We start from the raw sequence: 12363 nt of genomic DNA on the forward strand, positions 1-12363 counted from the left end.
AATCACACCACCAATCTTTCTTCTAGTCTAATTTTTTTCCTAAAGACTGTTTCAAGTGGAGCTTTTCATATATCCTTAGAACATCTGAGAAGACTTGAGAGAGACAAGAAATACCGAAGGGGGAAGAAACCACAAGTACTTATGAAAAATCATGATTAAGAGTTTTAAAAGTGTTCCATATAGAAACCATTTGAGAAAAGAATGACAGAAGGGCAAAACCACTGTATTTTCTGTCAGAAACACACCAATAGTAGACAACGCCCACTGGTAATCTGAATGTGGGCTAACATTTACAAAAAATCTGTATTGTGCACACAGCCATTACAAATAATTTGGTCACTTACAAAGGCTTTATTTATAGTCCTATAAATAGGACGATATTATGCAATTGTTATGCAGTGCAGTCTTCTTTTGGAATAATAACCTTTGCAGATGTAACTGCTGAGCATTACTCCTTTGGACCTCTGAATTACTTTTACTGTTTGAATATTTTGAGGTCCTAGAAAAGCCACTCTAAAATTTCTCTTGATCAAAGATACTCTGTAAAGCCAATACAAATGCACAACTGAATTTGAAGGAAAGTATAAAGCCTAGAAGAAAAGTAATCACTAAGAGTAGACTTGGACAAATGAATCCTTACTAATCTCATTAAATGGTAAAATGTTCCAAGTCTCAAGTGGAAGATTTCTACAGGTGACAGGTGACACATGACACCATTTTTTCTTGTTTCTTTGGTCTTCCTTTTGAGCTGAAAAGATCTGTTGCCATTCTTAAAACTCATTTATCTCAAAAGATAGTTATGATTTAGTTTTTATTAGTGTTTGAACATAACAAACAAATAAATTGTACTTGTAGGAAGATAGGGAGGAGTAAATTCACACTTAAAACACAGTATTAAATGGTTTCTGAATAATGATTACATTAAAAAATACGTACATATCCCAATGAACTTGAATTTAATTAGCTGTTTCATTACATACCTTTTATAACTTGGGACAATGGAGTCAGGACAAGTGCTCATCTCTGAACAGGTACTCACAATGATTGCAATGACTTTTCACATAAATCAAAGAGAGTTTTTTTTGTAAACAGTGTTGCAACATGAAGATAAAAATTACATCAGTACACATTAGTCTTAGACAAAATATTGCATTAGGTTAGCATTCTATCAGAATGGTTTCAGTGTACTCACAAAGAAAGGAGATAGGAGGTTTCTATGTTGCTTTTCAATTTTATAACCAAGAAAGAGTTAAAATAAATAATAAAATAAATAAATAAAAAATATAAATAATAAAACCTCATATCCCTGATACCTACTAAAGGTAATATTCAGGACTTGGATGGGGAGGAAGGTATTTACCTAGCCAGACAAATCCGAGGAAAGCTAGATAATTGATCAGAAAGATTCCAGGTTTAAAGTTTTGAAGAAACTTTTTATTTTAGTTTATTGCTTTCCATAATACTGAGATGGTGGAGCAAGGGAGAAATCTATTTACTGAATTTTCTGCTGACTTGCAAGTCACGTTTCCAGAAATAGAGACTTGGAATGCTTCCAACTTTCCTTTGTTAGTTAACTGCAAATAAACTTCCCAGAGCTACTTAATAAGAAGTTCAGTAAAGGCCAGATTCTGTGGGAGTCTTTTTTTTTTTTTTTTAATAAAAGATTAGGTAGTAGTACGGATACAAGGCCTACTGATGAAATGTGAAGAGGTAAGTTTGAAAGAGCTGCAAATTCTGTATCTGCTCACTGCTGCTTGACAACAGAAACCAAACCCTTCTAAATTAATCTTCCAGTCAAACATTTGAAGCCATGTAAATTCTCCAGCAGGACTACAGCATCCATATGGAAATTATTTTTGCTTACATACATGAATTTAGAGGAATAAAGCCACAGTCGTCCAGTACACAATGGGTTGTATACAAAGAATACTGAAAAAAATTGCCAGGGCTAGCAGTACAAACCAGCTAAACACCTGCTCTACCTCAGTGCTCTCCATCCTGACCAGGCATAACCCCAACCACCACAGCTGAAGCCAACCCACAGCTAATTACATCAAACATGTGCTCCTGACTGTACGAAGCTATGCAGTCCGTCCCCTTCGGGAAAGATTGGATTTCACGGCCATTTAAATCGCAGAAGGAAAGTGAAACTTGAACGTGACTCAAGCGCAGAGGCCCGGCTCCGGCGTGTGGCTCGGCAGGGCCGCGGGGTCCCGGCCGGCTCGGTGCGGGCGCGGTGCCCGGCAGCCGCGGTGCCAAACGCAGCGTGACGAGGCAGAGCCGCGAGCCCCCCGCAGCAGCTGATCCCCGGCCGGCCTGCGGCTCCGGGCGGCCTCTGCGCTGCGCCAGGCAGCCCGCAGCCCCGGGCAGGGCAGGGCAGCGGGTCCGCACCGCCGCTGCCCCTCGCACCTGGGCGGCCGCCCGGGTGTGCGCGGAGCCGACGGTGACTCAGCGGCGCCCCGGTGACCCCCTCCCGCGGCGGCGGCGCCTCGCCGCGGCTCTGCCCCCTCCCTCTCTCCCGGTAGGATCATCCCACCCCGCCGGGCGGTCACCTCAGCAGGAGGAGCCACCGCCACTTTGCCTCCGCTCCCGCAGCGACCTGACGGCAGTCAGCCCCACCGCGCCGCACCATGCAAGCAGCGAAGGGAGACGAGAAGAGGCGGGACGCCGCCCGGCCCCTGCAGCTCACCATGAAGAGGGGCTACGAGGTGCTCCGCGACCCCCACCTCAACAAGGTAGGGGCGGGCAGGGCAGGTGCGCCGCTGGGCGAGGAGGGCGGCTGCCCGAGCCCTCGCCCCGGCCCCCGCGGGTGGCGGACGGTGCTGCCGGGCGCTGCCTGCGGAGCCGGGGCCGCCTCTTGGCCGCCGCCACCTGTCACGGCGCAGCGGCCGCCGGGCCGGGGGCGGCGGGCGCGGGGCAGCCGCACTTCCTGCGGGCCCGGCGCCGCTTCCTCTTCCTTCGGGCGGCGGGGGGCGGCCAGCGCCCTGCCGCCGCCGCCCCAGCGGGCCCGGGCCGCGGAGCCGGCCCCCCGGGAGCCCCCAGGGGAGAGCAGCTGCAGCAGCAGCGCGGGGAGGAGGATGCTGCTGAAAGTTACGCCGCTCTGATGCGAGTTCCTGCTGCCGTGCTCCTGTTTTCCCGGTACCCTCCTTCTTTTCCAGTCCTCTTTTCCACGGATGCCCCACCTCGTTTCCTGTGGGCAGAAGTGGCTGTTGGTGCTGTCCTGCGTTTTCTCTCCCCTAGGAAGGTGGGAAATGTGTTTATCACTACTATTCCTCTTGGAGCTCTAAAATGCAACTGCAGTTTCCTCCCCGCTCTGCATCAGCGAATGCCGTCAGCTTTTCTAAGAGATGCCATAGCACAGCGAAACCTTTTTGACGCATTTCAGTTTGCCTAAGAATGGTAATTCAGCTTGATCAAACTTTCTAAACTTGTAAAACTAATCTTGGAAACATAGAGGTGAATAGAGAAGTATTTGCACAATTGCCTTGATAAAGATGCAAAGTTCAAATAATAAAATAATTAAATTGGCGTGACAAGCCCTGAATTTGCTGCCAAAATGAAAAAGGGTTGAAGGTAGATAATAAGCTACACCTAGCACAAGAAGCCTTGATCAGACTCTTACCTCCAAATTCCATCTTGCACAGTACCTGGAATGATGCTCTGTCTTGTACATCTGCATTGGATTGTATATACAGTCATTTTGTTAATTGCTGAGTTGGATAAATTCACACAAACTGTGTCTTTAGTTTTACTGGGAAGACTGACTCATCACTAGAAGCTCCATGTATTAGTTAGATGAATAGTGCTTTTATTAGTCTTGGTGGTTGACTACAAAGTTTCCTTAGAGGCTGTCTTAAGTCTGTGTGTAGGCCCGAGAAGGTCTCCTGAGGTCAGGTTAAAGGCAAGTTAAAACTTTAAAGATAAAACTCCCAAGAAGAAACCAAGGAGAGGCTGTTTTGCTAGGGTTTGCGTTTAAGCAGCTGTAGTATTCATGGAAAAAGTTGATTCAGCATAACCAGGAAGGCCAACCCAAAAGAAAACTCACCTTGTTTTAAGAAATAGAAAGGGGCCTGTTCTAAAATGCACTGACTGAAGGGCAGTTAGCAGCAGGCTCATTGCAATGGTTCTCCCCTCTCACACCTTACATCTTGCCTCTGAACAGCATACTGTAAGGATGGGTTGTCACAGATGAGGTGCTAAAGAGGAAGGGTTTTGCTTGATTTTAAGTTACAGGAGACAAGAGTTACAGGATATTCTGAGTCCAAAGAGACCCACAAGGATTGTCAAGTCCAGATCTTAATTGAATGACCTGAGTGAAGATCAGACTAACAACCGTGGTGGGTTAGCACCATGCTTTTCCTGGGTTAGGCTTTTTTCTGTCATACTCTCTCAGCTGTGGTACAGCACGGGTGTACTGGAAAGCAGAGAAGCAGGAAAAGATAGTTGTTCATTACCAGCCACATCCACCCAGTGAACAGAATTTGATGTTAGAAATCTGGTCTTTGTGACTGTGAGAAAAGTCTGGTCCTGGTCTGGTCAAGGATAGGTAATCCTGTTTTCTGACTGAGACAGGTGATGTTTTTGTAGGTGTAGATGGACTGCATCCTAATATATGTGTGTCTACCCACACCCTAATATGTATATATTTGATTTTGTATAGGTGCACTAAATTTAAATATACTGAGGACTGCCCATATGGTTGCCAGATTGATAACTTGTGGCCTGCCTGCGCATGTGGAAGCTGCTACTCCTAGTTCACTTTCTATTGTCAAGGCTGTTGAACAAGCATCAGGTTGCTGAGAATTCAATTTAAAGTAGATAAAGTATCTCCTTTAATGATTCTAAAGTACAGGGATTTCTTGCAGTCCTGCAAGGTTCCAGAACTTTCTGCTATCTTGGGCCTGTCAAGGAGTTGCAATTTCTCAGGATCAGCACATTCTTTTAGATATGATGCCAGTTTTAAGAGGCTATTTGCATGTATGTGGCAAAAGTAGACTGTAAGTACTAAATAGTGGTATCTAGCAGTGATTTGTAGGAAAAGAAGGCAAAAGATGTTTTCAGGGTGCCTTAAGACCGATACTCTGGCAAGCAGATAAAACTAAATTGTTTCAATATATGGAAGCTTGGGGCCTGTGTCCGTAAATAACACATTCATTTTCTCAGACAAGTTGAAAAATTTACATGGAACCATTTATACTTGAACATTATTAAAAATAGATGTAAGAAGAAATAAGTGCTAGATTTAAAACCAAAAAAGAAAAAAAAAACCCAACCAAAACAGAAAACCCAATTTCAAAATCATATCTCCGTTTTGGTGCTCCATTTAAGTGCCCCACTCATTCAACAATAAAACTGGATTTCTGCACACTTGTCCAGTGCTTTGTATACTTAACCTTCCTGGCTTTTGAGAGAAAAGGCTGTGTGAATGCCAGGGTAAACACCCAAATTTCTTCTTTGCTGCTTGGTCTCTACTTCTACTGAGATGGCAAAATTGACTCCCTAGGCACTGCCATTCTTAAATTCTTTATGTTTGACTATGTTAGAAATTTACAAACATGTGCAGCCTTCAGTGGGAAAAAGTTCAATAAAAAAATGTTTGGTGGTTTTGTGATTTATTCCCCCTCCCTTCCCTCCCCACCCCCGATAAAGCATTTTGGATCCCTGAGCTGTTTGGGCCATCTCAGCAGCAATGATACATCAAAACACATGACAAACAGTGGATTGTAACAGACTGAATTTAATTACTTGAGGATGTGTGTCCAAGTCTATGGACAATAATTGTAATTCAGTTTATTGTCTGAAATGTTAGGCTGTTAGTGTTTAAAAGTGTATTTAGAACCTTTCTGGTAATTGTCTGTCTTTTTCCCTCAGGCAGCCAAATACATTGTAAATAGCAATTACAATGAAAACAAACACAGTTTCACTTCTTTTCACTGAAATAGATTTGGCTGGGAGTTGTACGCTCTTCAAGCTGATGAGCTACAGAAGTGTGGAAGTAATTTGCTCTTTCCCTACTGTAAATCTAATTTATGCTTTACGTCTGCAATTTCAAAGCACGCAAACAGTTTAACTACAGTTTCATCTTTAATTTTTTTACCTTTTGGTATTTAATGAAATCACATTTTCCCGTAAGTTGCTTATTTTCAGAATCTTTGTGTGAAGATAGACAAACATGCATTTCAATACAAAACTTTCCCAATAGCCTGTATTAGTTGCCAAGTGTAAACTCTTCCCTGGTTGAGAAACTTTGCCATTGGAGAAGTGCTTTGGTTCCAGGCTGCTTTTGTATTCTTGCAGAGCAATTCAGTGAGCAGTAAATAAGTGACTCTATTAAATCTAAGTGCTGGAGGGGTCTTTCTCTTCCTCAGATGCCTAATTTTAACTCCTCTACTGAGTGACTGCTGTAGTCATTGCAGTGTATAATGTGCTTGTAAACTGCTGGTCCCTCTTTTTTTCCTTTCTCTTTATTCAGGTTGCACTAAAACCCTGTAGAATTTCAGAACAGACTGTCTGATAGGGCTGCTGAATGTCTGAGAGCTCTCAGTGTCCATGCCACCTGCAATTGCATTGGTGTTTTAACCCTTACATCTCCCAGATGTGATGCCCCTGAACCTTAGCAGGTTCTCACTAAGTGATATGAGTTGCTGGCTGGAGTTGATTGTCAGTGCCTTGACTTACTATGGGATTTACTATAGAAGGACCATACTGGAACAAAGATCCATTTGTCCTAGTCTCTTATTTCTAACAGTGGCTCAACTGGAGCCCTCAGGAGAGGCAGAAGAGTGGCAGTGCCTCTGGCGAGTAATCAATTCCAGGCTGAGGGAGTAAGCATGTGATTAGAGAGTCATTAAGATATGAACATATGTCTCTCTTATCAGTTTACACATGCTAGGTGTACTAATTTACTAAAAATCAATTGTAAACTTCTTAGAGAGAGTTCATGGGCTTCCCATTTTGCTCTACATTTCAGACAGTGGGATGAGAATGCTTGTGAAATACAGATTTTGTTCTGTACACAATTGGTTGCCTCTCTAAAAGCAAATTTGATTTTCACAAAGTATAAACCTGTGATTGAATTGGGTGACATATAAAAAACGGTTTTATGACTTTGACATTAGTGGGCAACCCTGCAATAGGTCTCAGAAAACCCAAACCTCAGTAAAAAATCAGAAGTGTTCCAGGGAGATTTTCTCTGTCTGATGGGTTAAATAGAAGAAGCATTTAAGAACTTCCATTAAATAAATGTATTCCTTTATCAAATACCAAGCAATAGAAGACTATTTTTCCTTCCATTGGTAAAGTTCGTATTGTCACGTGATGGGTGTTCTGGAGTGGCCAGTGCTCCGTGAATGTTACTTTTGCCTGTTCTGGAGGAAAGCTGATGATATTGGGGATGGAGGAGGAAAACTCTACTTTAAATTGCATATTGAAATTATCTGTAATTCATAATTAATTTGTAAGATAGATTTTCTGGAGGTCACTTCATATTGCAAGGGATTATTTAATTTTAAGTGGTAGCAGGTATGCGAGTGTTTTTTAGATGAGAAGATTGTCAGCTCCATGTGAATGTAAAGGTATAATTTGAGGAATTCTTTTTAGTATAGTTACTGATCACTTACTGTCTTCTACTTCCTTTAACTTTTTGCCCTTTAAAATTTCGAAGTTTTTAATGGTAATAGTTCTTGGTTCTTATCCCTGCTAGATTAGATAGCAGAGCAATTCAGATCTTGATAGGGCTAACCACGTGATTTTTCAGGTCTTTGACAAGAGTACATGGTATAGTGGTTGTACTCGCACAAAAAGTGAATGAATCTGATCTTTGAAGCATTTTGGAGTGAACTTCTATCGATTTCACCCATTTGTTTGACAAGCATTACGTTTTTCATCTCTTACTGTGATCTTCAACACTAATTGCTGTTCTGTGGAATGGCAACTTAAACCAGGAGGTTCTTCTGGTGTGAGGTTGGCTCATACAAGAACTGTTTGCTCTTTAACAGTCAGGATCATGAGTTGGAGACTGCCAGAAGTGCAGCCACCTTGTTTGCTTGGGTTTTGGGCCAGGGTGTGAGCTCAACAGTGGCTCACTGGTGGGTACCACTGGTGGGCTGGGTGAGGAGGTTGACACACTGGCAGTGTATTCTTCCTTCCTGTAAACACCCTGTTGAGGTGTGAGGGAGGAGTAGTCCTGCAGGACGTCTTTTGTATGAATGCTTTTATTTTCAGTATGTATGGAGGGACTTTAAAAATCAATTCTGTGCTTTCTTCCACCTTTCCTATTTTAAGATAGTTGGGTCTGCATACTATTAGTAAGGAAAAAATACTGGAAAAAGCACAAAGTGTTCAAATCAGATTATTTTATCACTGTCTTCTATTTAATGTATACAGCTCACAGTGTTCATTGCCTCCAATAATTTTCTTCTGACCTATTAGGTAAGTTGCTGTGCTTAGTGTTATGTTCTTTTCTTCCTGTTGGCATCCAGTTCTTTGCTTGCAGTTATGAAACAGAGTGCTGAGACAGCAACTTGGGAACAAAGTTCTGTGACTTGAATTAAAAGCAAATAAAATGATGGAGAAGAAGTTATGCAGTAAGCTAAATAGCAGTAATAGCAACTGAATAGTGGTATAAGTTGTCACAGGAAGCTGAAACCTAGAATTGTTTTACTGCAAAGCTGCTTCAGGCATTAAAAACAATTTTCAGTTGTGTGATTTTCTTGTGAACTTCAGTAGTTGAATACAAAATTGACCTTTTAACTTTTGATTGAGGAATCCTATGGCCGTTGGTTATAAATGATATTTGAATAGAAACATTAATCCTGGAACAGAGCATCTTGTAAGCAGGATCTCTGTATTTAAATTGTGTTACATGTGCCTTTCAACAGTAGGTTTTATAGAGATGCTGGCCAGAGTACTTGAGTGTTGTTTTTTTAATCTAAATTATGGATGCTGATAATAAATAGGAGTAGAGTTCACTGAGAAATTTTACTTCTGTCTAGGTAAAATAAACTGCAGAGAGTATCTTGGAGTACAGAAGTTCTTACTTTGCATTCTGCACTTTATAGATGTATAATTCTGCTGAACCAGTGTCTTGTAGCAAGCTATTGCTGAAAAAAAACAGAAGTTGCGGCCGTAGGAGGCACAAGGTTCTCTCCCCCAGCCCTGCTTGCCTTGTGGAGGAGAGGAGGAAGAGAACTGCATGTGACAGCAATGTTTCTTATTAACCAATGACCAGAGGTTAAAATGTGCCGTCTTTGCTTTGTCATGCTTTCCTTCCTTGCCCACTCAGGTGGGCTGTGTATTTCATTCATGACTTGCTTCTGGCTGTTGTTACCCACACCTGCAGGGGTTGATGCAGAGTTTCATGCCAAAGGTCTCCTTGCTCCAGGCTCTGGAGGTCTGAAAGGGAGTATTAACACCCTTCAATTAGGTCCTCCATTAAGTTTTTTCCAGTTTATAGTTGAGAATTTTTAGTGGAACAGCTGTTTTCAAGAAGCTTCAAAAGCATCATTTAGTGGAGAATGTGATCCTGGGATTTCAGCCACAATAGCAAGAGGTTTGTCCTCCCTGAAAATGTGAAGACCTCTTCTAAGATGTCCTTTGTGCTCTCCTGGCTGGAGCAAAGGTATGGAGGTTGCCCGTGTGGTCTGTGGCCCATCATGGCTGGAAGAGTAACATGAAAAGGGCAGAAAAGAACAGGAGGAACACTACTGACACTACTGGTTTGTGTGTGTGCTTAATGAGAGTGGTTATACAATAATAAAGTTTGTAGGTAATAGGCCATTAGTTAAGCTTTGTTTGAATGTTCTTGTCGTTCATGGAGATGCCTTCTCTGTATGTGCCTGGCCCATGACTGGGAATAGTTTTACAGAAATTATCTCCATTGTCTGGTTTAGCATAGCACCAAGGAGCTAAATCTGGTATGGGAAAAAGGCAATGGAATGTGGCTAGGATTACCAGTTTGTAATATATGGTAGCCAAAATTTTGTACAGGAAACTGCAGACAAACATGACAAGCAACCATGTACCTACAAACTAGGATAGGTGGGACTTCGAACAAACTTCCCCCTGGACAGGTAGAAGTAGCAAGGCTATGCACTACATTGCAAGAGACTGGGGAAAGGCTTTGGTGCTTCCAAGCTTTATACCTGACATAAGAATGCAAATATTTACATCAGCATCTGCTGATGGTTTCTATTCAGAGGCAGAGGATGAATTTATCTTGACACTAAAATGTTCTGCCATACCATTCAGGCAGAAGAGTATCATACACAGTCACCAGCACTGCTTTCTGGAAGGGCTGGCAGTCATGAGAAATCTACCTTACCCAACTGAAATATTAAGGAGTGTTATTTATTGTTGGTGTCCTGTTCTCAAAACTTATGAAGTGATGTGTGGTTCTGAAATTGTAACTGTGCAAGCTCTCTGTGGATTGTGTTGTACGTCTGTTCATCTTGAAAAAAAATAAAAATCAAAGTCATGGATGAAGGCAAGGAAGATAGGGGAGGTCATCTAATAGGTACTTTCAGAAATTTTCAAAGTAAGTAATTTTTATTACTATTCATCCTATGCAACCTGCATGGATTGAGCTGCTATGTCAGTCACTCTTTATCTTACTCTTTCTCCCCTGAGTAGCAAATTTATACCTTTAATTGAGAAGTAAATGATTGCTGTCAGGCATATTGATACTGAATCTCCATGAATTTACATTTTAGAAATATCTTTTATTTTTTTTTCTAGAATAAAATTATATACTTCCAGAGAAATAAGAAAATTGCTTGTGTAATTATGTACTGGGTTATCATTATGACTAATTTTCTTGATTTCGTGGCATGCAGCATGATAGGAATTTTAAGGTTGCCTCAAAGGACTGTCAGTGTGACACACATTCCAGATATCTCCAGGAGCTGGAAGTGACAGGATCTCCCAGCTGCAGGAAACCTATGGATTGGACCATACTCACAAATAAGCTCATGGCCTTTATGTGGATGATAAATTTGTGTAGGAGGTATTAGAGAAAGACCTAAGAACGTGATACTAATGCCAGTTTTAGTGGTGTAAGCTGAGAGTAAATGAATGGTAGAAGGATTCAAGGGAGGAAGCTGCTGCAAAACTGCCATGAAATTAATCGTGCATTAATCCTGTTGCATGAATCCTTAAAAATACCCCCAAAACCAGCCCGTTGTCACTTGGAGAGTTTGAGCTCCTTTAACCTTCGCAGATTTCTAAAGCTTGTTTCCTAGCAGCCAGCGTAGAAAGAAATGTTGAAATATTCATAGTTTGCAAGGTAAGTGGTTTTGGCTAGTTTGACTAATTTGCCTAAAGTGATGAATATTATCTCATTTTATATTTAATTAATATGACTTTAATAGTCCAAATCTTTGGGTGATTTCAGTGAAAAAAATTCTGTGGAGAAAGCTAAATTTATTTCTGTTAAAAACGGGTCTCTAATTTTGTCTGAGAATCAGTTATGCGTATTTCTTGGTATAGTTTATTTTAGGAGTTAATGAAAAATAACTCATGAATTGTATGCATAAGGAAACATGTTTTGGTCTTAAGCTTTGCTAATGTAATTTGTTGCATAATTCCGGAAGCAAAAATCCTGCCTTAGAAGAAGGAGGTCACGGGGCACCCTGGAGGCACTCCTTCAAGGGCACTGTGTACTTTCTCTTGAAATCAGTGTTTGTAATTTACTTGAATACTGTTAGTGCCTATTTCTGTGTAGAACACAATCCTCTGAGTAGGACCTGAATTTGTTTACAATATAGAGGAAGCAGAGGAAGCGCGGAGTAAACACTTTTTGTGTTTATAAACACTTTTTGTGTGTATAAAGAGCACATAATTAGAGCTGAAGGAAAAAAAAAGCTCTTATGATATGAATAGTTTTGACTTTCAGCCAAAGATGTGCAAATATGTCAAGATGTAGTTGTCTGGTGTGGGAACTCAGAAAGCACATTTGTCAGTCCTGAGATATAAATGAGGCATAGAGCAACCATGAATTTTATTATTGCATGTTTGTATTTAGGTTTTTACTTACTTTATTGTTTGACTAGCAGCTGTTACCCATTTCTGGCTTAGAAAAATTTAGCTTAGAAAAATTTCTTTTTCCCCTCAAAAAACAAAGTCTAATATTTAGACTAAATCACTGTTCTGCTTCTTCTGATCCCTCTTATCATTAGAAGTGATTTTAAAAATTGAAAATACCTTTGAAAAATTGAAAACACCTTTGGTTCAATGTAACTTTGCTTAAATAGATGCAGTCTTGAGTATTCTGTTAGTATTTTTGATTCATGTCTTATTAATGAGTTGTGCTTATCTTTGGATCAGAGTAGGGGCTATGAGGTATGAAATCATTTTGGTATCCAATTC

The 12363-nt window shown here is 41.1% G+C and overlaps 1 protein-coding gene across 3 annotated transcripts in view; it reads left to right on the forward strand.

Moving 5' to 3' along the window:
* Positions 1-2560: 2560 nt before the first annotated feature.
* The window catches only part of ME1 (malic enzyme 1), a 155014-nt gene continuing 145211 nt past the window's right edge, over positions 2561-12363 (forward strand). The window contains exon 1 of one of the 3 annotated variants that reach the window (XM_066179615.1): positions 2561-2735. In XM_066179615.1, the coding sequence (XP_066035712.1) occupies positions 2631-2735 (105 nt within the window). In that variant the 5' untranslated portion in view covers positions 2561-2630. Of the gene's footprint in view, positions 2736-3173; positions 3245-3381; positions 3400-12363 lie in introns of those variants that run through there. The other 2 variants (XM_066179617.1, XM_066179616.1) reach the window with 2 other exon arrangements.

This window comes from Chamaea fasciata, unplaced genomic scaffold, assembly GCF_029207755.1.
Source record: "Chamaea fasciata isolate MVZ Bird 193981 ecotype frontalis unplaced genomic scaffold, bChaFas1.0.hap1 SCAF_3, whole genome shotgun sequence".
In the NCBI taxonomy this organism is placed as follows: domain Eukaryota; kingdom Metazoa; phylum Chordata; class Aves; order Passeriformes; family Sylviidae; genus Chamaea; species Chamaea fasciata.